Source organism: Callithrix jacchus, chromosome 1 (genome assembly GCF_049354715.1).
Source record: "Callithrix jacchus isolate 240 chromosome 1, calJac240_pri, whole genome shotgun sequence".
NCBI classification, from domain to species: Eukaryota; Metazoa; Chordata; class Mammalia; order Primates; family Cebidae; genus Callithrix; species Callithrix jacchus.
In genome coordinates, this window is record NC_133502.1 from 16,144,743 (window position 1) to 16,171,794 (window position 27,052).

The following is a 27,052-nucleotide window of genomic DNA, read 5'->3' on the forward strand; positions in this document are numbered from 1 at the left end:
AGTACTTTGGAATGTAGGGAAATAATTACTTAGAAAAGGTTCACCTACTTGGAGAGGAGGTGGTTCAGTATGGCTTTTACAAGAAGCTGCAGTCCCCACCCCCTCCAGGGGCTGCTTAGATGCACTGTCCTCTATCTAAGCAGCAGGAGACAGTGGGAACTGCAGAAGGGTGTTTGCAGTTAAGTGAATGAATTGGCCCCAGGGTCGCTCCTGACACCTTCTTGATACAGACAGGAGGCAGGGAAATACTGAGTAGGAGAGGGTGGTTCCCCAGCAAAGCCCCCACCCTCAAGCCTGAAAATCTGTGGCCCTAAATGGGAACAGGCATTCCAGTTTTTATGCTCAAATGTTGCCTTTTGGCCCACCACACCCTTCCTCCATCCTGTATCCATATAAACCCCAAGCCCCAGGCTCCACAAGCAGAAGAACGGCAGAGCAGTGGAACAGTGAAGGAGCGTCTGAACATTGAGAGGAATTCGACTGGGACAGGTCAGAGAGATCAGCTGTGGAACAGCCATACTCCAGTGGGAAAGATCATTTTCCCACCCCATCCCCTTTCTACTCCCCATCTGTCTCACTGAGAGCCACCTTCATCACTCAGTAAAATCTCCACATTCACCATCCTTCAAGTCTGGGTGACCTGAGTCTTCCTGAATGCTGGACAAAGACCCGGGTACCAAGGGGCAGGTGTAAAAGGCTATCACCCTGACTCTCCACTGAGCTGGTTCAACATCCGTGGATGGCAGCTTCTAAAAGAGTATTAATTGTAACACACCCACAGATGCTACCTTGGGGCCAGAGCCCAAAAGTGGTCACCCCAGCTCCTACATCTGCTCCTGTCCATCTGCATGCTCCCCCTCCCATAAGGGGTTTGAGGACGTGGCGGCTGGCCGAGCAAACAAGCTATACACCCTATCACAAGTCCTGCAAGGAGTGAGTTCAGGGAACTCTCTTGTTTTCCAGGAGAGTTCACAGGTGGGACTCAGCATTCTCAGAACTAAAGAGGCCTGTGGGTGGATGTCAGGGTGTGAGCTGCCCCACCAAGCTGGTGCCTGACCGGCGGGGTTGGCAGGGGTGGGGGCACTAGAAGACTCTCTTTTACAGCAACAGAGCCTCTTACTACAGTGAGCTGCTCCTGGGGCTTTCCGAGTCCATCTGAGCTCCACACCAAGAAGAGAGCCAACCCACATGGACATATCTCAGTTCTTAGGGCTGACCTGAAACTTGATCAGACTGCCTCAAGCGTGTGCTGCAACCCCAGTTCTTGTAAATGCCCACAGAGGCTTGAGAAATCCCTCTTGTGGTCCAAATTGGGAAAATATAGAATTAGTCAAAAGAAAGAATGAAGTCTTGGTCATCTACACACTTGCGAATTCCAGCCTTCCTGGCCTGTGGGTGTTGCTGCATGAATATAGCAGGAAGTTAGCACTCTACTGTCTTTCATAAAATGTGATATGTTTCAGTCCGTGCTGGTGAACAGTATTCTCCACCTCCCTCCCTCCCAGCTTCCTGAACAGTATTCTCCACCTCCCTCCCTCCCAGCTTCCTTGCTTTCAGCTTCTCTCTCTCTTTTTTTTTTTTTTTGAGATGCAGTGTCTCTCACCCAGGCTGGAATGCAATGGCGCAATCTCAGCTCACTGCAACCTCCGCCTCCCAGGCTCAAGCAATTCTCCTGCCTCAGCCTCCTGAATAGCTGGGATTAGAGGCTCCTACCACCATGTCCAGCAAATTTTCTGTATTTTTAGTGGAGATGGAGTTTCACCATGTTGGCCAGGCTGGTCTTGAACTCCTGATCTCAGGTGATCTGCCCGCCTCGGCCTCCCAAAGTGTTGGGATTACAGGTGTGAGCCACCACGCCTGGACGCTTTCAGCTTCTCTTTAAAGTATACTTTAAAATTCAATCTGTACCATTCAGACACAGAGAGCAATGGCATATAAGAAGTAGACATTACCAAGTTCTCATCTCTTAGGCCATTGTTTGTTTAATGGAGTATTAGATGAGGGGGGTTGTTGTCTAACAAGAGCATTGCCCCTTCTGGGGCTGTACTTAGCATTAACCTTTGGATGCCATGGCTAAGTCGGGATGCCACCCTAAGCAGTCTTTTTTCTTTTTAATTAAAGATGGGGTTTCACCATGTTGGTCAGGCAGGTCTTGAACTCCCAACCTCAGGTGATCCACCCGCCTTGGCCTCCAAAATGCTTGGATTACAGGCATGAGCCACCATGCCCGGCCAGCAGTCTTGACTTTAGGTTTGAAATTCCTTCAACACATTACAACATGACAACTACTACTCACTTTATCTAGTAGTGAAGCCTCTGCCCGGCCCCCAGGCTTCCTGCCAGTCCTGTGGCAGTCTGTTCTTTCCTGTGTACATTCCCTAAATCGTGCCATCCCCACTTCTGGAAAGCTCACCATTTCCTCTACCCTTATTCAGATTTACTTTACCCTGAGACTCCTCTCTGACTGCCTTAGTTCTCTCTCTGCCAAATCCTCCTCTGACTGCCTTAGTTCTCTCTCTGCCAAATCCTCCTCTGACTGCCTTAGTTCTCTCTCTGAAATTCTGTAGTACTTCATTTTCTCAACACTCAGAAAAATTTGCTGGTGGGAGGGACCTTAGAGCAGCAATTCTCAACTGGGGCAATTTTGCCCCCCAGGGAATATTAGGCAATGTCTGGAGACATACTTGGTTGTCACACCTGGGAGGGAGTGCTGTGGCATCTAGTGGTGGATGCCCATGTCACACCTGGGAGTGCTGTGGCATCTAGTGGTGGATGCCCGTGTCACACCTGGGAGTGCTGTGGCATCTAGTGGTGGATGCCCGTGTCACACCTGGGAGGGAGTGCTGTGGCATCTAGTGGTGGATGCCTGTGCCACACCTGGGAGGGAGTGCTGTGGCATCTAGTGGTGGATGCCTGTGCCACACCTGGGAGGGAGTGCTGTGGCATCTAGTGGTGGATGCCTGTGCCACACCTGGGAGGGAGTGCTGTGGCATCTAGTGGTGGATGCCTGTGTCACACCTGTGAGGGAGTGCTGTGGCATCTAGTGGTGGATGCCCAAGATCCCATGCTACCCAACACAGGACAACTCCAAAACCAAGATTAGTCCAGGCTTTCAGCTGCTGTTAGGAAAACTGTCCACGTTACCACCACATACTGATTACATAGTTTGTCTGTACATGTGCATGTTCCCGAGGAATTGCACACTTTGTAATGTCTCGTAGTCCCTATAGCTAGTATTGTTAACTTCTGCTCGTCATGGAAAATGCCACCTCTCTGAAATGGCCAGCACTGGAGAGATGATACTGCTGCTGGCAGTGAACGCCAGGGGACTACTGGTGTCCCTTCTATTTTTGTTAACTTGTAGTTATTTGTAGGATAATTGCCCTTAGTGCAGACAATTTTTTTTGTTTATAAAGCTTATGAGAAAAATCCTTATTTGTAAAGTAGCTCAGCATTATTTGGAATGTTCCTCTTATTTATGACTACCCAATAAAGAAAATACTTTTTCCTGCTCTGCTGTCCAGTTTGTTGGGTTAATTTGGGAGATAGTGTCAGCGCCCTGGAACTGTGCCAACTTCCAATTAGCACTCTGCGTAACCACTGACTTCACTTTCAAAGTAATTACTGCAGATTTTCTCACTACCCTGATCATAGCCTGCACGCTTTTAATCCCACACTTAGTTTTTTCTCATGTAAAAGGAAAATTTATTTTAGATTTTGATACTTCTTGATTTTTTTAAAACTTCTTTTGAAATAACTTCAGACTTGCAGAAAAACTGCAAAACAATGATACAAAGAATGTCCAGATAATTTCACCCAGAGTCCCCAAATGTTAACATTTTATCATGGCTGATTTATTGTGTATTCTCTCCCCGCCCCTCTCTCTCCCCCCACCCCCCGCCACTCCCCACCATCTATATATGTAAATAATTGGTATCTTCTGAACCATTTCAGGAAGTTGCCAACAGTACTTAAGTGTGCATTTCATTGACGCAGGACGTTTCCTTATAGAGCTGCAATGCAGTACTGTCATCAAAATTAGGAAATCGACATGGAAACAATGCTGTTGTCTAATCTACAAACCTTTCAAATTCTGCCAGTTTTCCTACTCTTTAAAATGTTTTCAAATTGTTGCCACTTTACTCACTATGAAAAATACTGGCTTTAAAGCAAAAGAAAAACAGTGTTATTTTCTGACCCAGAATCCACTGAGAGTCACACCTTGCATGTCCTTTTCATGTCCTTCATCTCAAATAGTTCCTCAGCCGTTCCTGGGCTTTCATGATCTTGACATTTTTGAAGACAGGCCTTTTATTTTGTCAAATGGCTGTCAATTTGGATTCATTGGCTGTTTCCTCATAGGCTGTTGATCCATTTTTGGCGGGAATGTAATGGTAGTACTATTTGTGGCCTTCTCATTGTCTCCTTTCAGGAGGCACATGTTTCTCTCTCTCTCTCTTTTTTTTTTTTTTTTTGAGCTGGAGTCTCACCCTGTCTCCCAGGCTAGAGCATAGTGGCGCGATCTCAGTTCACTGCAACCTCTGTCTCCTGGGTTCAAGTGATTCTCCTGCCTCAGCCTCCTGAGTGGGATCACAGGTGCCTGCCACCATGCCCAGCTAATTTTTGTATTTTTAGTAGACATGGGGTTTCACCATGTTGGCCAGGCTGGTCTCGAACTCCTGACCTCAGGTAATCGGCCCGCCTCGGCCTTCCAAAGTGCTGGGATTACAGGTGTGAGCCAACGCACCCAGCCACATGTTTCTCTTTGTCCCATTGTTAATAGCATCACTTTGATCATTTGGTTCAGGTGGTGTTTGTCTGCTTTCTCCACTCTAAAGTTACTGCTGTCCTTTTTCCATTTGTCTGGTAAAGTAAATAGACAGTTAAGTTGAGGTGGCCCCAGGAGCCAGTATGTAGATGTCACCCAACCTGGGAGCTCAGGGAAGGCTTCTGGAGTTGCCAACACCTCAACTGTAACTTAAGGAATGATGATGAGTCAGCCAAACAAAGGAAAATGGGGAGGAGGGTTCAGAAGGCTCTGATACCATGAACACAGCCATGGAGCCCTGAGACTGCACAGTGTATTCAGGGAAGCTCAGTGGCCGGCAGCTTGGTTTTAGGATGGTGTCTGGAAGATGTCGCAGAATCCCAGCAAGGCAGTACAAGTGCCATTGTTCTCACGGGAGGCTGGGAGCAGAGGCTGTGCTCCTTGTCCCTCAAAAGCTCTAGGGTCTCTTTTGTCTCTGAATTCCGTAGTTCTCTCTCCCCTAATTAACACAGAGCTAAAAATAGCAGAGAAATGGGGAACTGGGGGGAATATTATAGTCAAAGAACATACTGAGTGTGTTCCGGTACACACAGTTAATTTGGTTGTACTGGAAATTGGTGTCCTCCTTAGAAAATGGAAATCTTTGCCAAAAAGTGCTTCATTTTCTCTCACTTTTTTGAGAGTGAAAATATGAACAAATTGCGCAAATAAAGTGAAAAGTCACTGCATTTGGCTGTGGAGGATGCAGCTGAGAAGCCTATTCTTCGGGTTGAATGTGGAGCAGCCTTTGACACCAGCCAATTTAATTTTTTTTTTAATTTTAGTGGCAGTAAGAACTGACTTACCAAGGCGTGGGGTAGCAGATACTATCAGAGCTGCAAGGACTTTTCCAGGCTTCTTTCAAGAAACTGCTATAATTCTCCAGGAGTCCTCAAGTTAAATTTATGCCAAGTCATTTCCTCTCTTCTACCAGTGAGGTCATCTTTGCAGGTGACCGTTAGTGATACTATCAGCAAGAAAAGGATTATGAACTGAGGTCTAAATTTCAATGCTGTCTAGGCAAAAATAAATGTTCAAAAGGATTTAGTGAGGTTTCTTTTTTTTTTTTTTTCCCCTCTTTTGTCCCTTTCAGATCTAGACTTAGAGTCCATGACTTTAGTGAGATTTCTAACACCTGGTAAAAATTTATCCCTAAGAGAAATTGCCAGATTTCTGGGCTCTTGATTTTAGCCTGAAGAATCACATTCTTCAGCATTGGAAGTTTTTGTTTTGTTTTCTATTTTTTTTTAGACACAGGGTCTCACTCTGTGCTGTGTCACTCAGGCTGGAGTTCAGTGGCAGGATCATAGCTCACCGTAAACTTCGAACCACTGGGCTCAAGTGATCCTCCTGCCTCAGCCTCATGAGTAGCTAGTATTACAGGTATGTACCACTGCGCCTGGCCAACCTTTTTTTTTTTTTTTTTGGTAGAGCCAGGGTCTTGCTGTATCGCCCAGACTGGTCTTGAAGTTTTGGCCTCAAAGTAATCTTCTCACCTTATCCTCCCAAACAGTTGAGATTACAGGCGTGAGCCACCACACCCAGCCCAACATGGAAGTTGTCGTAATTATAGCCAGTTGCCTCTCTTTTTGTCTGGAGATGTGTACGTTAGCCAAAAAAAAATTTACCAATTTTTTTTTTTTTCATTCACAAATATTGACAGTCTTCTGTGTACCAGATTACCAGATACTATAATCCTCTCTCATGGGGGTTCATGCGATCTACTGGAGAAGACATGCCAAAAACGAGAGAGAGAGAGAGAGAGAGAGAGAGAAGCCACAAATCAGTTGGCAACACCCATGTTAGTGACTAAATAGCCTGTATACAAAAGCTTTACAAATTCATGTGGCCAAATGCATTTCCTTGTTTCTCGAGTTAAAATTCACGTAACATACCATTAACCATTAGCTAACTTAAAACATACAATTCAGTGCATTTATTAACATTACAATGCTGTACAACCGTCATTTCTATCGAGTTCCAAGACAAATCATCACCCCAAAAGGAAACCCCATTGCCATTAAGAGATCACTCCCTATTCCCCACTTCCCCCAGTATCTGGCAACTGCTGGTCTACTGTGTGTGTGTGTGTGTGTGTGTAACACTTGTGAGGTTCATCCACACAGTCGCATGTGTCGGGACTTCTTTAGCTGATTCCACTGCCAACCATGTCCCTTAAGTATGCTTAAAATAACTCCTCCCTATTGAACTGTTTTGGAGTCATATTTCTTGGTGTGGAGGTAGTTTAATGATTCATCTCTGTTATGTTAGCATACTTGTTTATAGCAGAGAAAAATTCTGTATTCTGCCACCATACCTTGTCAAAACGTTTTAACAAGTCATTGATTCAGTTCTCTGGTTCTGAGAACTTGGCAGTGGAAGAGAAGGCTTCCACCAGCATTGCAAGCAAAATCATTGATGTCAATTCAGGTTATTATAGAAAACCATGAGTTGTGACAAGCGAAAGCTTTTCACCAAGCCATAAAACTATGGGTGTGCAGTCAATACAGGGAACACTACGAGTTTGCTTCCATTGCTCACTGTAGCACTCTTACGCCAGCTCTAAAATATTCATAGCCTTTGCTGTTCCCAAAAGGTGCTTGAATAGTAAGGTTTCTCCTGTGTCAGCATCCATGTTCATAACATGGCGAGACTAGAAGATAGTGTTGTATGCTGGAAAGTTCCATTCAGGCGTGTGGCAGAGAATTGGCTGATCTGCTCATTCGCGAGATGTAAGAGATTAGTGACATATTTGTGATTCTCATGTTGATGATTTTTAATGTTTGACAGAGAAACTCTTCCAATTATTTTCTTCTGGTCCAGGCCTCACTCTTTCTATCCCTCATGGCTCTAGTCAACCTCTTTTAATTAGTAGAGTAATAGGCAGGACACTAGTAGGATGCCTCAAGACAGACTCTTATGTTGGGACAAGCAATATCTTAGTAAGGCAGTTCCAGCCTTTCCTATCCTGCCTCCTCAGGATAAAGAGTGTTTGTTTCCAGAGTGTCTAGGATAGACTGCTGTGTCACAGAAGCACATTTGTCCCATTATGTCTAGTGACAAAAATAAGGCCAACACCTATGTGAACTTTCTCATACATCCGAATGTAATAAACAAGATGAGTATATTTGACATTTTAAAAAGTTTTTTTCTTTTACAGACAGTTTTCAAAATAACACAGGAGAAGCAAAGGAAAAAATATTTGTGTTTCTGATTCACAGGTTGCTTGAGACTTTTTTGGAGGTGCTAGTATTTTATTGACTGCAGAGAGTTTTGAAGGAAAATACAATTAAATCATGCTTCTGTTATTTAAGGAGAAGGAATGATTTTTTTTTTTTTTTAATATGAGAGAGACTGTCTTTGGAATTTATCTTTAGTTTATTCTACCTCTGAATCTAATTTAAGTAAGAAATTGCGTAAGAATGGAATCTCGCCACCCAGGAAAAAAGCTAAACAATTCTGGCTCAGTCCGTTTTCTGCTGAGACTATCTTCAGATTGAGGCGATTAGTGTTAAAGTGGATGGAGTCACCAGGCTCTCCACCTTCTAATAAGATTGTAGTGTAGTTGAAAGTCAAAGGGAACTCCAGCTCTTCCATGTGTTATTTCCTCTTGCAGACACCAGATCAAGGGCAGTAGTGGTCTGGTGCTTATATTTTGTTGTTATTTGTTGAGACCAGAATCTTTTTAATGATATATTTATATATATATTTAATATTAAAGTTTCTTTTCAAGGGATTTATACTTAATTAGTTCATGTAATAACATGACTTCCATTTAAAGTTACTTGGTAAATTTTCTAAGACTTTTAGCTTCCCCATAGTTTTTAATAAACCAGGGGATCAAAGGAACAGTCACAGTTGCCCAAATACTGAGCAGTTAAGGCTGGTTTCAGCTCATCTGAAACCTGTAAACATTTACAGACAACCTCTCTCCCAGAAGATACTTTGAGCACAGTGGTATTCTCCAGTCTCAGATGTTAAGGTTACATACAGACTAGAGAGGCCTTCAGTCTAGATTGATGAGTTCCTTTCCTAACCTCACCCTTCTAATAATATATTTGATCGAATTTAGGGACAGCAACATTGAGGCCAAAGAAAAATTAAACGGGGTAGTAACTGTAGACACTGAAACACTCCCCAAACCTTGAGACATCAAATAAGCAAGACTGAATATATGCAAAAGATTCTTTAAAGATGTATCATTTGTGTATGAGGCATGGTGACTGCTTGAATCCTGGAGGCAGAGGTTGCAGTGAGCCAAGATCATGCCACTGCATTCCAGCCTGGGCAACAGAGTGAGACCCTTACTCAAAAAAAAAAAAAGAGAGAGAGAGAGACAAGGAAGCCAGGCATGGTGATTCACACCTGTAATACTAGCACTTTGGGAGGCTGAGGTGGGCAGATCTCAAGGTCAGCGGTTCGAGACTAGCCTGAACAACATGGTGAAACCCTGTCTCTACCGAAAATACAAAAACTAGCCAGGCGTGATGGTGAACGTCTGTAATCCCAGCTACTCAGGAGGCTGAGGCAGGAGAATCACTTGAAACCAGGAGGCAGATGTTGCGGTGAGCCGAGAGCACACCATTGCACTCCAGCCTGAGCAACAGAGTGAGAGTTATCTCAAAAGAAAAGAAAAAAATGTGTCAAAGATTTTTCTACCTAGAACAAGAGTCAAAGAAACATTCTTTTAAAAAATCATTTTATTTATATAAACTTATAAGGTACAAGTGTACATTTGTGACATACAGAGAGATGAAGTCAGGGCTTTTAGATAGCCGCCTGAATAATGTACATTGTACCCATTGAGTAATTTCTCACCACCCACCCGCCTCCCACCCCGTCGCCCTTCTGAGTTTCCATTGCGTACTATTGGAGAAGCCTTCTCCAGCAATAGTGCATTGTCAGTTGAGTCTAGGAGGAGAAAGGCTTCTCACGGACATGAGCTAAATTCCCTGGGAAAGGCCATTCCATAGTGGAAAAGGCCTTCTGTTCACCCACAGTGTGGTCCTCAGACCAGCAGCTTCAGCATCTGCTGGGAACTCATTAGAAATGGAGACCCCAGGCTGGGTATGATGGCTCATACCAGCACTTTGGGAGGCCAAGGCAGGTAGATCATGAGGTCAGGAGTTTGAGACCTGCCTGGCCAACATAGTGAAACCCCATCTGTAGTAAAAATACAAAAAACTTAGCGAGGCATGATGGTGCGTGCCTGTAATCCCAGCTAAGACTGAGGCAGGAGAATCACCTGAACCCGGGAAGTGGAGGTTGTGATGAGCTGAGATTACGCCACAGCACTCCAGCCTGGGCAACAGGGTGAGACTCCATCGGAAAAAATTGCAGACCCCAATTCAAACTTGAATTGGAAACTTAAGCAGGGGGCCTAGCAGTCTGTGTGTTTACTAGCCCTCCAGGTCAGTTTTGATGCTTCTGTGTTTGAGAACTGCTGTTTATACTGTCTTGGTGGAGACGATGCGTCTTCTGTGGATTTTGTATTTATAAAAGACCCACTGACTATCATTTAGTACTCGTAATACAGTTAGGAGGTGTGTGAGTTCCCTTTATAAACCTATTTCTGGTTGTAAATTCCTAAGATGGTTTACACATCAGTATCTGTGAGCTCCATAAAAGTGAATCCATCTCATTCAGAATGATCCATTCTGAGTGTATAGTGGAAGTCTACTTTCTAAGCCTGTGAAACAGAGGCCCAGCCCCTGATGCAGATGAAATTCACTAAGGTAGATACCAAGGTAGATGTCCCTGCTGAGTGGGGACCCTCTCATCTTGCCTCACCCTGGCTGTGTGTACTATATATTTTCAACCAAGAGGACAGCAGAGCAGCACAGAATGGCTGATAGTATTCCTGGTTTCTGGATTACATAGATGCAAGGGAAATGTCTCCTAGTCTTATTTCATGGGCTACTGTGTAGCATTATTGAATTGCAATGGTAAGAGGGTTAGGTAGGCATTTTCCATTTTGATTAGACAGCTATCATTTACAAATTAGACCACAGGGAACCGACCTTAACTTCTGTGACTAAAGCTTTTGGCAGTTACTTTGGGCATTTCTGGCCCTCTAGACTTGAAAATGACTGAGTGGTTACAATTTACAAAGTTAAGAGAGCTTTCTGTTGATTGGTATGAATGGTTGGATATGAGATAGATTCTTAGGAGTAAAGGACAGGGATTTAGGGAAAATCCTAGTGGAGTCACTACAGCCAGGCAGAGTTGCCTGTTACATGCAGATAACAAGTCACGCTGTTGGGGATAATTAGAAAAAGAGGAAACAAAGTTGAGAAAAGAAGAGGGAGGCAGAACAGATGCAGAGGACAGGAATTTTAGTGCAACATTGGGAAAGGTTATAGAAGCTGAGGCCAGCACAGATCCAGGGCCTTACAGCTCTATTTACAGCTGGACTTTCTGATTCCTGGGGAGGAGGGGAGGCTGGACTGTGGGTACGAGAGATTGGCAGGGCCAGTGGAGGATGCTCGGCCACATTCTGTTGTCCTAGGCAGTGGCTTCATGTTGAGAGGCTCAGAACAGGAGTATGCTTATAGACAAGCTGGCTAAGCAGGTACAAGGAAAAATAATTTACCTGAAGTTCTTTCTGTCTTAAACATCCCTACGTTTAAAAGTCTATAGTGAATCAAGGATGTTGAATGGCAAAAGATCATCATTCTCTCCCTCTTTAAATGAGCTATGGGCCAGGGACAGTGGCTCACACCTGTAATCCCAACACTTTGGGAGGCCAAGGTGGGTGGATCACTTGAGCCTCGTAGTATAAGACCAGCCTGGGCAACATAGCGAAACCCTGTCTCTACAAAAAATTTAAAACAAATTAGCCTGGCTGGTGGCATGTGCCTATGGCCTTAGCTACTCAGGAGGCTGAGGTGGGAGGATCACTTGGGCCCAGGAGGTCAAGGCTGCAGTGAGCTGTGATCACACTACTGCACTCCAGCCTGAGTGACAGAGTGAGATCCTGTCTCAATAATCATAATAATAACAATAATTTGTCTTCAGTGTTTCATTTTGCCCAGGCTAAATATATTTGTAGTTTACATATATTATATGTTTATATTTTGATAGATTTGTGTGAATAAAAGATATACAATAAAAATTAACATTACTCAAGGGGAGTGGGATTAGATGCAAGAAGGTGGATTAGTAAGTTTATTATTATTTTTTTTGAGATGGAGTCTCATTCTGTCACCCAGGCTGGAGTGCAGTGGTACGATCTTGGCTCACTGCAACCTCCACCTCCTGGGTTCAAGCCATTCTCCTGCCTCAGCCTGAGTAGCTGAGACTACAGGCAAACGCCACCATGCCTGGCTAATTTTTATATTTTTAGTAGAGATGGGGTTTCACCACGTTGGCTAGGATGGTCTCGATCTCCTGACCTCATGATCCACCTGCCTTGGCCTCCCAAAGTGCTGGGATTACAGGTGTGAGCCACTGTGCCCAGCTAGTAAGTTGTCTTGTACACCTTTTTACCATTGGACTTGTTATAACAAGCTATAACTGTTTTTGACTCCATAAAATACATTGTTTTATAGGAGCCATCAAGTTTCACTCACAAACTCAGTCCCCTGATTTTCATTTTCTTATAAAATCTCAGGTTCCTCAAATATGAATTCTTCTGCCATGAGAAATTAGAAACATAGTCTTAAAGTCTGGGGAAAGATGATTATAGTCAGAGCCGCTTAGATAGGACAAAGTTCCATGTCAGGAGAATGTTCATATGAGAACTGAACAGAGGGCCAAATTTTAAGGCTAAGAACTATGATCAGAGGAGATTTGCAGTGAAGAGAATCAGCATGAAGAGTTGATGTACATGGCTGTTGGGCACCTGAGAGCGTGTACCAGAGCGTGAGAGCGATTTAGATTCTTGTGTATTGGTTTCTGTACCTGCCTGGACACCTCCACTGTCTTCTCAGTGACTGCCCAAGAATTCTGTCCATCTGTGGACATGTGTTAACAATGGCTAGTAAATACTTACATGGCGTTTCTGTGTTCGGAGGGTTCTTCAGACAAGAGTTCACTTACTACCCACGCCACCTTTTGAAGTAGGCACTGTTAGGATCCACAGTTGATAAAAAGGGAATCTGAGACATGGAAAGTCGAACTTTCCCAAGTTTCTAAGTGGTAGAGTATTCTGACTACTACTCTACTGCCTCACAACCTGGAGATTTTCTGTAAGAGATGGGGTAAAATAAAGCCTACTTCAGATTGATTGCCTTCTTAGTAATATTCTTATACATTTATTTATGGGTTTTTTTTTTCTTTTCTTTTCTTTTTTTTAAAGATGGGGTTTCACCATGATGGCCAGGCTGGCCTTGAACTCCTCACCTCAGGTGATCCACCCACCGCAGCCTCCCAAAATGCTAGGATTACAGCGTGAGCCACCATGCCCAGCCTATGTTTTTTTTTGTTGTTGTTTTTTTGAGACAGTCTCACTCTTGACCCGCAGGCTGGAGTACAATTGTGTGATCTCGGCTTACTGCAACCTCTACCTCCCAGGTTCAACTGATTCTCCTGCCTCAGCCTCCTGAGTAGCTGGGATTACAGGCGCCTGCCACGAGGCCCGGCTAAATTTTTTCTTTTTTTGTATTTTTAGTAGAGATGGGGTTTCACCATTTTGGCTAGGCTGGTCTCGAACTCCTGACTTCAGGTGATCCACCCGCCTCTGTCCCCAAAAGTGCTGGGATTACAGGCGTGAGCCACCATGCCCAGCCTACTGGAATACATTTATATTGTGTCATTCATGAATGTCTTTTCCCTCTGGCAAGATTATGGCCTTTAGGTCAGGAGTCATTTTTTTCTTGTTTATTTTGTATTCTTATATTGCCCAGATATGCTTGATAAATGGTTTTTGAATGAATGAACCAAACTGTTTGTCTAATTCACTACGCCTCTAAGTGTCTAAGGAAAAGATAACTGTGGGGTCCCTCACTGTGTGCTCAGGAAGCTCTCTGGACATGGAACCAACTTCCTTTCTTTGATTTAGAGCCAGATGTGATGTTTGAAGATTTTAATCTATTCGCTCTCAAGTGTGGAGCCACAGAGCTAGAACTAGAACAATTAGAAGTTAATCTAAGATGTCCTACAATATACGATTTTAAAATAAAATCCACCAGTGTCAGCCTGGCACAGTGGCTCATGCCTGTAATCCCAGCACTGTGGGAACCTGGGACAGGCAGATCCCTTGAGCCAAGAGTTCAAGACCAGCCTGGGCAATGTGTCAAAACTCCATCTCTATGCAACATATTCAAACACTAAGTAGGCATGGTGGTGTCTGCCTGTAGTCCCAGCTACTTGGTGGGAGGCTGAGGAGGGAGGATCACTTGTGCCAGGAGGTCGAGACTAGTGAGCCATGGTCACACCACTGCATTTCAATCTGGGTGCCAGAGTGGTGCCCTGTTCTCTGCCCGGCCCCCCGGCCCCTGCCAAAAAAATCCACCACTGTCCCATTCTGAACAATACGATAAGAAATGTTTGGAAAGGAGACAGGAAATAATACCTGGTGAATAGTTGCCGTCAAGTACTCGCCAGGTGCACTGCAAATCTTTGTAAATTTAATCCTCAAAACAATCATTCAAGACATGCATTAGCTTGATTTTAGAGGTAACATTTGTCTGAGAAGGAGGTACTTGGTCAAAGGGTGCCATCTTGTTGGGATTTCACACTTGGGTCTGTTGGCTTCAGAGACTTGGGCTTTCAGGCTCTGCTGCTGCCAGGACGGAGGCCACATCGCCTTGTCCCCTATTTCTCCTGTGGCTCTCCAGGTCTTGGCCACCTTTGGCATCATTGTTCTGTACACAGCACAGCATGGGGATGCCAGCAGCCCTCCTTGGTTCAACATCTAGGATATGTCAGAACTAAACCGTAAGACTCCTTAGCAACCCTCCTACCAGCGCTCATTTCCGCTACTTCAGACCAGAACCTTCGGGAAGGGTTTTCAGTTTTCTGCTTCCATTCTCTTGGCCAGCAGTTTACTTCGCAGCGTCGCAGTCATCTCTACTTGTGTTCCCTCTGCCTTTCTGTATTTCAGTTTCTGAATTTGTATCCCAAGCAAGCCAGCATCTTGGCATTTTCAATTTGGAGTTTCTTCAGTGAATTCATAATAATAAAAATAGTTAAGAAAACCTATAAAGACAAGATTGTTGTCAAAGCGCTCACATTAGAACACTTGCCCAGGTGCTCCAACTTCATGGGAGGACTAAGGGTTTACCTGGGAAGGCTGAGCTCCCCATCTTTTTTCCCAAAGATCATTCATTCTGCACTGTGAGACAGCATGACTTCAACTTGAGATGAGCAAAGCACATTTCAGATAGGAGGAGAGAAAGGAGAGGGGTGGGCACCAGAGTGAAATGGTACACTTCTTTACCTCATGCTTATTTACATAATTGTGTTTTTATAACATTTCCTGTACTTTTCTGTAAGCTGATGCTGCCCTAATTATAGATTTTTAGAGAACACTTCATTGTACCCCAAATTATATAGTGCTTTAAAATGGTACTTTCTTACCGGTTTACCAAATACCTTATAAACTCATAATTACATAAAACAATTCGAGATACAGAATAGAAACAGCCTGTACTGTTAACAGATGTTGGTATTGTTATATAATTGAGCACATGGCTTTCAAAGATCTATAATATTTTTCTTGAGTAAAAAGAAAAAAGTGACTCATTATAGTTATAATGTGTCACGGAGACTCCTGATCAAACAGAAGGCACATGTTCTATTTTGTGCATTCTGTACAGTTCATTGTAAATGGACTTGCCTTTGTGGATGTGAAAGTGCCACTTATTCCAGCAAATTGCCTTTGTGGCATACGCACCTACTTGTTAGACAGCTTGCGGGCACCTGGGCTGGGCAGAGGCTGGGCCCCCTTTATCATCAGCACACCTGCACACAGGGTACTGCGGTGCTGCGCTCCAGGGAGGCTGCCATCATTAACAGACTTGCTCCTGGGGAAACCCACTGAGGGCTTCTCAGTGCCCTCCTGCCTGTAGAGACGGCCTCAGAATTCTTAGAAGACTAGGAATGGGGCAGCCTTCCAAATGCTAGCTCTCTTCCCTCCACATCAGTTTTAGGCCTCTCTTATGATACAACTGATTGAGATACAAGGTAACCTCAGTGCAACACAATGGAAGAAATAAATCCTCTCTGTTATTGAGTGCTGGGTCTAGTGTTTAATTTTCAATTTAATTTTTGGCGCAATTTTTTTTTGAAAAGTTGCTTATCTTAGGACAGTAGAACTGGAACGAGTCTTGTGTTTCCAATTACAAAACAAAATGGAACAAAGGATGAGGTCAGATATTTGTATTATTGACAAACAACTCCACATTCTTCCCTCCAGAGGAGACTGTCTTTTGGAAGCAAGCCCAGGATACACACAGATTCACTCACTCATTCATTCCTTCATGCTGTTGATTAGTCTTAATATGGTTCTTTTCTCTAAGGAAACCCTCCCCATTTTTGCAAGATTTTTGAAAAATGAGTTGCTGAATGGGCTTCACATATTTTTGTTCTTTTGCTTTGTTGGGATTTTCTTCCCACTCCTATTTTTGTTAATTCTTTCCTCAGAAAATGAGGTTGCTGCTCATTGCCATTGAGGCTTCTTGTGGCACATTCATTGGTCCAGTAAAAGACAACTCCAGGCTGGGCGCAGTGGCTCACACCTCTAATCCCAGCACTTTGGGAGGCCGAGGTGGGTGGATCACGAGGTCAGGAGTTTGAAACCAGCCTGACCAAGATGGTGAAACCCCGACTCTATTAAAAATACAAAAATTAGGCTGGGCACGGTGGCTCACGCCTATAATCCCAGCACTTTGGGAGGCCGAGGCAGGTGGATCACAAGGTCAAGAGATTGAGACCATCCTGGTCAACATGGTGAAACCCCGTCTCAACTAAAAAAAAAATACAAAAATTAGCTGGGCATGGTGGTGCGCGCCTGTAGTCCCAGCTACTCGGGAGGCTGAGGCAGCAGGATTGCTTGAACCCAGGAGGTGGAGGTTGCGGTGAGCCGAGATCGTGCCATTGCACTCCAGCCTGGGTAACAACAGCGAAACTCCGTCTCAAAATAAATAAATTAATTTAAAAAAATTAAAATACAAAAATTAGCCAGGCGTGTTGGCAGGTGCCTGTAAACCCAGCTATCTGGGAGGCTGAGGCAGAAGAATTGCTTGAACCCCAGAGGCAGAGGTTGCAATGAGCTGAGATCACACCACTGCACTCCAGCCTGGGTGACAGAGCAAGACTCTGTCTCAAAAAAAAAAAAAAAAACTTAACTACCTACCAGTAACATAATAAAACCTTGAGTACAGATTGATTCATAAATGGCAGTGGACCACTGTTGAAAGTGACGCATTATGTCGCCGCAGTGTATTGACGTTATCAATTGTGTGTCACTAAACAGCCAGGCTAACTGGATGATTTACTTTGTGTTTAACTGCCTTTTTCAATTGGAGCAAATGTTGAGGAACTGGGACGCAACATCAGAAACGATATACTTACTTCTGTTAACACCAGCGTCGCTGAGGCATGTTGGTTTTGACTGCAGGCTCTAGTGCTCTAGTTTAAATGGTCTAAACAAGTGATTAATGACCAGGAGCAAGCCCTTACACTTTTCCACATCTTTTCTCCTTTCTATTTATGTCACCTCGATGCTTGGGAGGGGTTGTTTCAGAGGTGTTCACACTATTTATTGTGCTGACGTTGTTTTCCATCTTGAGAGCCCTTGATGTTTCTTTGTGGGTTTTGTTTTTAATATTATTTAGCATAATGACCTAAACTATAAACTCTTGAAGTTGCAATACTGGTGTCCTTATTTCAGCAGTCATCTGTATAAGGGCCACTCTGTATGGTGAAAGGTGACAGCTGTGGCCCCCAGCAAAGAAGTTCTGGACTTTTGCCCCCAAGTTTCAGTCATGGTAACCTGAACCAGACCCTGTAGTTTCTTGGAACGTTGTTTCATTTTCTTGCAAGTTAGTATAGTGTTCATATTTCACAAGGCTAAACTATGCAGTGTTTCTCAAATGTGCACTTGCTGTAGATGGATATGTTAACTGTTACCATGAAGTTGAGAATTTCAGCTGCTAACTGACCCTACTGCATTTGTTCTCTGCATAAAATGTTGCTATAACAGTGCTAATTACCAAGCAGCCGAATTCGTGAGAAAGTGCACAGCACTAATCTGCACCGTAGTGTTGTCTTGGTATTAAGATGTGAGCATGTACTCGGGACACATGCACTTGATTTACCAGCTTCCCAGGGGCACGTTTATCTGTGGATCACTCATGGTTTGACTTGTGGGATAGAGCATTTGATTTCTATATGTGTGCTTTTGAGATACTCATTTTTACCCTATTAAGAGTTGAGTGAAGAACAAGACATTTTAAAAAGGAAGAATAACATTTGGAGATTTCAAAACGGGAGCTTTTAAATTACTACTTGCTTCTGTTTATTTTTTGCTAGTTTGAGAAAAACAAGGAAGAATATCTCTCTATATCAAGTTGGAATAGTCCAATGTCAGTGTTTAGGAGATGGGGTTAAAATCGTTGTTTTAATGGTAGATGAAAATGATTCTGTTCTGTTAGATTCACATCCTGAATAAATGTTTCTACACAATTAGAATCTATAAGAGATCTAAATCAGCAGAGTGTAAGTCTGAAAGAACGACTTCAAGCCTTGGGAATGAATCTTGTTTTTGCCCTGTGGATGGGTCAGAAACATCTGCTTCAGGTACAGTTTACAAGTGTTACTTATTAACCCGTGAGCCGGAAACCCAGTTATATAAGGAGCTCTGACTATTGAAAACTACACATTCCATGTGTTTATAAATGTATATTAAGATGAATTCCACATACCTAGTACTTGGGTTTCTGATAGCCAGAACTTTTAAGGAGAATTTGTGTTTTTAAGAAGGAATGTAAAAAATTAATTTTTCTTTTCTGGTACCAGAGTTTTGTTGTACTTGAAGAAATCCTGCTCATGGGCAGAAAGCCGAGGTTTCAAAGGAACCTCAGCTCCATATGGTTTTGCTCGATAATCCTTTATCCACCATCTTCAGCTCTCATTCCTTTGCTTTCTTGCCTGTGGCTACATTTCTATCTCTGCATCAATTAGCACAGTGATTTATACAACAAGCAAGCAGTTTAGAGGTAATGGTACACAATTAACATCTCATTCCACCATAAAGGGTATGCTAAATACCCTAGTCATTGCTTTCTCTGCCTGGAATTGAAATAAGTGTTTGTCCTAATTCATATGCTATCTGATGTGAAGTGGGCCTGCTTTGTACGCACTACACCATTAATCTAATTATAGATAGCTGCAAATGAAGTGCTGTCTGAGCTGGGAGATTGAAGAAAATAGCCCTTTGTCATTTAGCATGACTCTGTGAAGCAAGATCGCACTTTACAGGGCAATACTGCAAAATGGAAATCTCAATAATATTGCTGCCTGTTGCATCTTTTCTAATTACAACAACATTGTAAACACAACTGGGCGCTGATATAAATAGAGCTGTAGATATGCTGTCATGTCCCTTGTAGGAGAAAGTCCTCCGAGTGCTGTTGGATTAAACGATGCATCCTGATTGACAGCTACCTTGAGACTGTGCTGATGGAGTTGTCACAGCATTATGCTAACAGGCTGCTCCAGCGACTGCAGCTGTAGGAAGCTGTGGTGCGCCCTGTGCCTTAGCTGCTGCCCGTTCATGTCAGCTTCTTCGCCTGGGTTGCACCTCCAAAGGAAGGACAGCCATAGGCTTCGATGCTGTGCGTTTTCACTGTTGTGTCTTAGAGATTGGTGGTGGTGGTGTAGCTCACATATCAGGTGACTGGGCCCTTTGTGGAGAAGTAAAGGGGAATTATTTTGTATAGCTCTGAACCTTGCTGTGTCTTCCTCAAGTGACAATTGTGTGCCCCACAAAGAATTTAGAAAAGAACGTGGTTGAATTACCAGTCTCATTCCACTGAAGTGTTTTAATTTAGGTTTTTTCTGCTTTTCTGACACCCCAGTGCTTGTAAAGATGCATCATTTTTGCATTTCACCCTTTTCTTTAAAAACACTGACACTATTTCCCCAGCTCTGAGTTAGGAAAGTAGATTCAGGGGAATATTTGAGTGTCTGCTGTTACTGTCACACTGTGGAAATGAAGACAGAGCTTCATGTTGGAGACCTTTGGGGCCAGGTGTAAAATCTTGACTAGGAAGAGAGCCTTCTCTCTGAAGAAAAGTGTCTACCACCTTACTTAGGGTGGTGTGGACAGTATTTGGCCCGTGCTTAGATATTAGGATAATTTTTTTTGCAATTTTTGAAGTTTATTTGATGTATTTGACGATCAGCGATTAGTTCTCATCCACATTGACTGTCTGTAGATTTTTGAAAGTCATAACAGGTACATAGGTAACCAAAGTATAGAGCTTATTTGGTGAATCTTCATCCTCATGACGTTTTCTGGACAACCGCACCCGGATTCGGTATGGGACATTCCTTATTCCTTTGGCCCAGACAGCTTTGTGGAGCCTGGTATCAATGCGCACATCCGGAGTTCCCATCTCCTTCATAGCAAATTTCCAAATCTCTGAGTGCCCGAGGGGCGCGCTTCTTGAAGCCCACTCCATGCATGCGTTTGTGAATGTTGATGGTGTATTCTCAGGTCACCACCTCGTTGATGGCAGAACAGCCCTTTTTCTTCTCGCCACCCTTCTTTGCGGGAGCCATTCTGTCGGGTCCGAGGCCGAAAGGAAGAGCGCCGATATTAGGATAATTAATGCACAGTGACTTACAGTCAAAGACAGCACTTGCCCTTGAGTTGTTGTTGACTGAGATGGCCAACAGTTGACGGGCATGAAAGAACATTAGCAGTCAGTCACCTGTGCGTATCCTAATTGTTACTAGAAGAATGACTTAGAAATGGAAACTGGAAGTGAGACCACTTGAAGAGGAATGGAGGCTGATGGTGGCACTGGAGGCTCTGAAGTCACAGCTGAAAACTGTACAGCAAACTGCAAGCACTCACCTTGGGAACAGCCTCGGACCTCAGAACCATCACAACACATTAGCACATGGGGTCTGCAGAATTAAATTACTGGTACTTCTGTAGGCTGTGGAAAGAATTGCATGGATTTAATGCTGTTAAGGAGGTGCACGTACTAAACAAATACAGCACCCACCAGCGTGGCATTCTCTGTACCCGTCTAAGTGGAGTGTGCCTCACAGTGGGTGATTCTTTGCTGTCTTTGGGTGCTGAGTTCTGGAGTGTGGGAGCGCAGGCATACAAGCCCAGTTGCAGGATGCTTTTCTTAATGAGGCCCAGTTATAAAGCTCCTATGTTGCCCAGACTGTGACGAGCCTCCCCCTTCTCCTCCAGCAGCCACTCCCAGCCCCCGGCCTTTCATCAGTCTCCATGGAAGAGCTGTGCGTCAATTTTAAAAACAATCCCACTAGCGTTCCTTGTCATTGTCCACCTCATGTGGCTTTCTTCCTGATCCTTTTATGTCAGCTTTGAGTCCTTTTCTTTCTTTCTTTTAAACTTTTGGGAGAAATTTTCTTGTTAGACATGGTTTCACACTGTAGAGGCCACAAAATTAATTTGCTTCGATACCCGGGCTGGGGTCACTTTTCCGTAATTCGGTCATTAGATAACACCTCCCATTACTGTCATCTGTGGGTTGAGGAGTCCACCAGGCCAAGCCCAGAGAGCACCTGTTTGTTCTCTGTTCTGAGTTATGTGGTGAGCTGTTTTTCAAGAACATTATATTCATTTGGCTGTGTGGTCTGGAGAATACTTTCCTAAGCCAGAGAAGTGAGGTTCCGTGCACTGACCAGCCCCGAGCTAATTGGAGCGAATCGTCTTCTGGCTCCATGGCAGCCCAGCCCCACCAACAGGCCAATGCCTGTCACCCGCTGGCATTTCCTCCCCCTACCCAGGGAACAAACGGGAAACCTGGCTGCTTCTGGGATCCTGCGACTCTGTCCTGTCCACGAGCCTTCAGAGTCTTGGATTCCTACCCCAAATATCAACTTTGTGATTTGTCTGCTTGAAAACAACCACAAAAACTTAAAACTCTCTAGGGGAGTTTCTTCCAATCCATGAGGAATATTGAAATGTCCATGATGAAACCAGTTTGTGCCCTGTGGTCTAGGTAGGGGCACATTCCTGAAGTCTCACAAAGCATTGGCTGCTCTGTGCCCCCAAAGAATCCAGAGACGCCAATAAATAGCAGTTTTGATCATAAGCTTGGAAAGCCCTGGTGTACATTCTTAAATGACTTCTTTTCTGGGGCATCAAAAAGCTTTTACGGTTCTCACCAGGCAGTTCATTCTGATGGGCCCATGTGCTGCACCCCGCTTGGGCCCCATCCCGGCACGCGCCCCGTGTGGCGCAGCACAGGCCAGCTGAGAGGTTGTTTTAAGAAGACATGTTTGTGTGGTACGCTCACGGGGTCAGGACAACATCAAAGGTAATCTTAAAAAGAGAATCTATCTCTGCCTCCTCTTTTTATATTCAGAAAGGTCATTTCTAAACCAAGTATTTGCACCAAGGCCTCTCTGGAGGAGTTTACCCCATTGTTATTTTTTACTTGCTATTACAATAAGTCACTTATCCCCCAAACAGATTTAAGAACAATAAACAAATACAAAAGGAAAAGGAACATCTCATCAATAACAAAGACTGCATCTAAAGGCATTGAGTTTATGACTCTTTTACATCTCTTTCCAAGCAAAGCAGGAGTCCTACAGAGAAAGGAATCTGAAAGATGAAAATTATAAAAATAGTAAAAGGATCCAGTTTTAGTCAGAATCTTGTAATTTCTGGGGAGAAATGAAGCTAAATGCAGTCTTAGCACTTTGTTGGTGTGAGGCCGATCTGTGATATAACTAAACGTAGTGTTGGAGTACAGCCACTGTGGGAACATGCGGTAAATCAGATTCTCAACGTCTGAGGATACTTTTCCTGAATTTAGGCTTCACATTTTGAAGTCAGATTCTGCAAAACACAACAGAAAAACAGACCTGTGCGCTACAGAAAACTGAATGAGGCACGTTGCAAGTCACTCACATAGAAGGCGCAGCTCCGGGTGACACCAACTAGAAAAGTAACTTTTTCGTTGACTCTGATGTCTGTAGTGATGTTGGACTTTTCCCCGTGGCAGACAGCACAGATACGAAAACTGTGCAATTTGGGCAAATTATACTCTCCTCTGTCCCTCCACACCCTCCCCCATTGATTTAATGAAGGACTTGGAGGTACAATTCATCACTGATAAATAGTCCCTCTGCCCAGAATGTTTATTAGACTGACAGCAGTGTGCACTCTCCTCGCTTTTTTCCCTCACCACTTATGACTCAGATGAATTTTAATAGGAGCAAAAAGCTTTTATTTGCACTGTAATTTCACTTAAGGATCATAGCCTTCAGAAACTGGCAGACGCTTCTATGTCTAGATTGCAAAACACACACTCAGGAGTAAAGAAACATGCAAAAGATGTGATTATTCAACCTGTCACCGTGCCGCAAATCCACTTGGAACTTAGGCCGTCAAAGCGCTCCCCCAACCCTTTTCAATAGGCCTGTGAAGAGGCACTTAGAGATGTCCACCCTCCCCACACAGAATTAAAGGGGGAATTGTATTTTGTTTTTGCATCCCTGTCATCATGATGCCCACAGGAGGCTTTGAGTTACAGCAGGTTTTTGTTTTTTTTTTAAACAAAATGGAGCTGTCTCACTGCTGCTGCTGCTTTCTTACCCAAGAGAAATGTGACCTGGTAGGGATCCAGAACCTTCAGGTGGTGGTTCCGATTTCACCCAGAGACACTTCCTCAAGCCATTTATCTGCTTTCTATTTGGATAGGGCAAACTGTGGCTCATAGATTTATTCACGGAGAGGATAGGAATTCTCTTTTTTGGAAATGTTCTGCTCCACTGAACTGCCCTGAACGTGCCCCTCATTGTTTGCGAGCCGCCTACAGAAAGTGCCGTGAAAATACTTGTCTGTGCATATTGTTTTCCATCCGTGTTTGTAACACCTTGATGCCATTGTCTCTCAGTGCAGAAGGTGTTCTTATGCCCCTTCATCTTTTCCTAACCATCTTGTTAAATCAGGAAGGTTGTGTCATGTTGTGCCTTTAAGAAAAGCCAACTTTTTCAATCATGAATTATAACATTTTCTGTCACTTAAAAAAAAAATGGAATTTTAAATACTATTTTGCCCAAAATGAACACTGAACCCCTTTGTCTTAACTTATTGATAGGTAGTGCAGCCGCTCTTGGAGGGCTGTGGGAAGCCTGTGACAGCCATCTGCTGCCATCTACTGGTGCCTGTCCACATGGCACTTCCTCCATCCCTGGGGCCAGCCCAGCTCACGGGATTTGCCTTCATGGGGATAAGTTTGTAGGAGTTGAAGGGAATACAACTAGAATTCTGTTTTCTTTATCATGTTTTGAGATTTTTTTCTTAAAGACAGAGGATGATATTTATCGCTGATTAATATTAGTCACTGGAATAGTCCTATTTCAAGAAATTTCTGAAATAACTAGCTCACAATGTATGACACAAACAAATATTTTTATGTGTGCAGCAATTGAGAACCATTTGAATTGAAGGCTGTTACTGTAATTTGAATTTAAAAGTAAAAAACTGATTTGGAATGAATGCCACTTTTGAGGAAAAGTTCATTTAAACTCATTTATGGTTTTGTTTTGTTTTTTTCCTTAAGTACAAGATGCATATCTTAACCAAACTTGCTGCAGAATTGAACAAATTTATGCTGGAAAAAGTGGCTGAGGACACAAGCAGTGTTCTGCATTCCCCGATGCCCGGAGTGGTGGTGGCTGTCTCTGTCAAGCCTGGAGACATGGTAAGGGCTGTGTGTGTGTCTGCAGGACATGCTGGTCTCAGACTTCCCCTTCCAGAATGATGGCTGAGGGCGCAGCACCATTTGGCTCCTGGCAGTTCTTTCTTAACTGACCCCCACCAAACAGAAAATCGCTTTCTTGCGTTGTCTGTTTCACGTTTGCGTTAGGTGAGTGCCAGGACTCTCAGCGCTTCCCCTCCCAAATGATCTGGGAGTGGAACAGAAAGAAGTCCAGTTTCATTCTGTCATTTCGCAAATGCAGTGTTTTGGGAAGTACTTTACTTAAAGGTGCTACTTACTCTCTTGTGTGCTGCGCTCAAAGCTTCCTTGAAGAACTCATGCCAGGGAATAATACGCCAAGGAGGAACTTTTTGCATGATTCCTGGAATGAATGTCTAATTGGGAAGAAGAGTTAAGGAAAGGTTAATTCTGCAATCTGCACAGTACCAGAGCACTTCCGTTACTTGGTAAATAAAATGTAGCATCACAGTTGGAAGTTTTTCATCTTGATCTCGTGACATTAAAGCGCAAATCAAAGCGATATTATTTCCTCACATAGTCGAGATAACCTGCTCTGGATGAATTGGTAGGACGCACACATTTTCTTAGAACGTGGATAGAAATCTCTACTGATGAGCAGCAAAAGTGAAAAGAAAACAAGTTAGGAGGCAACAAGGTTTCTGGGGACACTTAGACACTTGCGTTTTTATTCATGTGCAGGAAAATAGCCAGACATGACTGTTTCTCGTGGATGAGGTGGGGATGATATTTTGTATCGCAGGTCACGGGGGCTTACATTTTAATGCCTCCTGATTTCTTAGTATAGATAAAATATCCTCTTAACATTGAGGGAAAAAATCATGTTGTTGGCTTTGGCTTCTAGAAAAGCATTTGCAATAATGTAAATATCAAGAAAACATGGTCAGTTTTAGTTGTTTAAATGATCAGCTCTGAAACTAATATGCGAAGTTAGAAAACTGACTTAACAGTTGCTTTCCCTGGTGATACAGAAATAGAACTATCAGCTCTTTAAGAAAGGCATAAAAGAGGCTGTGTAGCTGTGAGTGTTGTTTGCTTTGAGGGCTCCTGGAAGAAAGCCCTCATTAAGACTGTCTAATGCCCGAGTGTTAAGGATTTGGGAGAGGCCATAAGAAAGTGTGTGTGTGTGTGTGTGTGTCTGTGTGTGTGTGTGTTTTCCTTAAATCCTTTTCTAACACCTGAATCCACACCTGAGTGGAGGGAGATAGGGCAAAAAAGAGCGAGGCCACTCCTGCCTCAAGCCTGGAGGGTGAGAGGGTGAGAGTGCTGCCCTGGTCCCGTCTGCCCAGTGGCCCTCACCGAGGCTGCTCAGAGGCAGTAAGTGGGGTGCTTCCAAGGCCAGATCACTGCAGCCTTCTGGTTTCTTAACAGCTGCTGGCTCCTGATCTAGCTTTCCCACATGCCGAAAGGGTTTGGCCTTTGTATGTTCCACTTCCTGGTTAATAATTGAATGTGGAAAAGCAGGGCATTCGTAAATGGGAACAATGAGATATTAGTCCTGGGTTCATTGATTTAGCTCAGGTATTGAAAACACCCACCAATCATTAAATGTGCATACTCATTAAGAATGGTTTAATTTGAGAACTAATTGTTAAAAACATGTTACCGCAGAGCAGTGGGGCCTGTATTTTACGCATTCCTTTAAAGTCAGAGTACCGGGGGCCGCCTGGTGAATCGGCCCGTGACCTTGGGATCCATCAGCTGCTCCTGAGTGCTGTTTGTGGGGGCTGCTCAGGTGGGGCATACACTTGCTTTTATTTGTCTCTTTTGGTACTTGCAGAGCTTCCTTTCGTAGTCTGTGCTATTGTGTTTTGATAAAACAGCTTTTCTCTTGGATTACTGCTTGTGAAAAATGTCCCAGACCACTAATACCGAAATCCAATGCAGCCCGAGAAGTTGAATCGTCGGCTCTTAGAACAACTTCTATAATTACATTCAGCTTTGTGTCATTAAAACACAAGGCACTTCCTTGGACCAGAGGCACAGCACTTACTGGAGGCTGTTATGAGAAAACACTACTTGTAACGTTGAAGTTTGGTGGTTTCCAATGATTTTAACACTGCTGGGAGGGTTACGTTTTCCTCTGCACTAACAATAGCCGAGCTGGAGGTTCCCCTTTTATGGGTGGGAAGATAATGGAGTCCGTCTCCTTGGTGTATTTTCAAGGAAAATAAGGACCCAGTAATTACTAAGGGCCTTACAAGTATTCTGTTTTTCTTTGGAATGTTACTTTTTATCATTTAAATCCAGTAACCTATGGTGTTTGTGTTTAGCTTAATTTTATTTGACCAATCTTAGAATGGTGGGCCTGGCAATAAGTTAGAAAAAAGTGTCACATAAA

General features: G+C 43.6%; 2 protein-coding genes and 1 pseudogene across 13 annotated transcripts in view; 1 reads left to right on the plus strand and 2 right to left on the minus strand.

Annotated features, from left to right (window-relative positions):
- PCCA (propionyl-CoA carboxylase subunit alpha) overlaps nucleotides 1–27,052 on the plus strand; it is a 433,256-nt gene that overhangs the window by 393,473 nt on the left and 12,731 nt on the right. For 8 of the 11 annotated variants that reach the window (XM_054246197.2, XM_035293344.3, XM_002742504.6 and 5 more), the window contains one exon: nucleotides 24,535–24,675. The exons of the other annotated variants lie outside the window; for them this stretch is intronic. In XM_054246197.2, coding sequence (XP_054102172.2) covers nucleotides 24,535–24,675 — 141 coding nt within the window. The remainder of the gene's footprint in view (nucleotides 1–24,534; nucleotides 24,676–27,052) is intronic. 11 annotated transcript variants of the gene reach the window in all.
- GGACT (gamma-glutamylamine cyclotransferase) overlaps nucleotides 1–27,052 on the minus strand; it is a 109,277-nt gene that overhangs the window by 14,616 nt on the left and 67,609 nt on the right. The window contains exons 3-4 of one of the 2 annotated variants that reach the window (XR_013536242.1): nucleotides 24,972–25,067; nucleotides 16,330–22,805 (exon numbers count right to left, since the gene is read on the minus strand). The gene's annotated coding sequence lies outside the window, so the exon portion shown is untranslated. Of the gene's footprint in view, nucleotides 1–16,329; nucleotides 22,806–24,971; nucleotides 25,068–27,052 lie in introns of those variants that run through there. The other variant, XR_013536248.1, reaches the window with a different exon arrangement.
- LOC108590805 (large ribosomal subunit protein eL31 pseudogene) lies at nucleotides 20,124–20,548 on the minus strand (annotated as a pseudogene).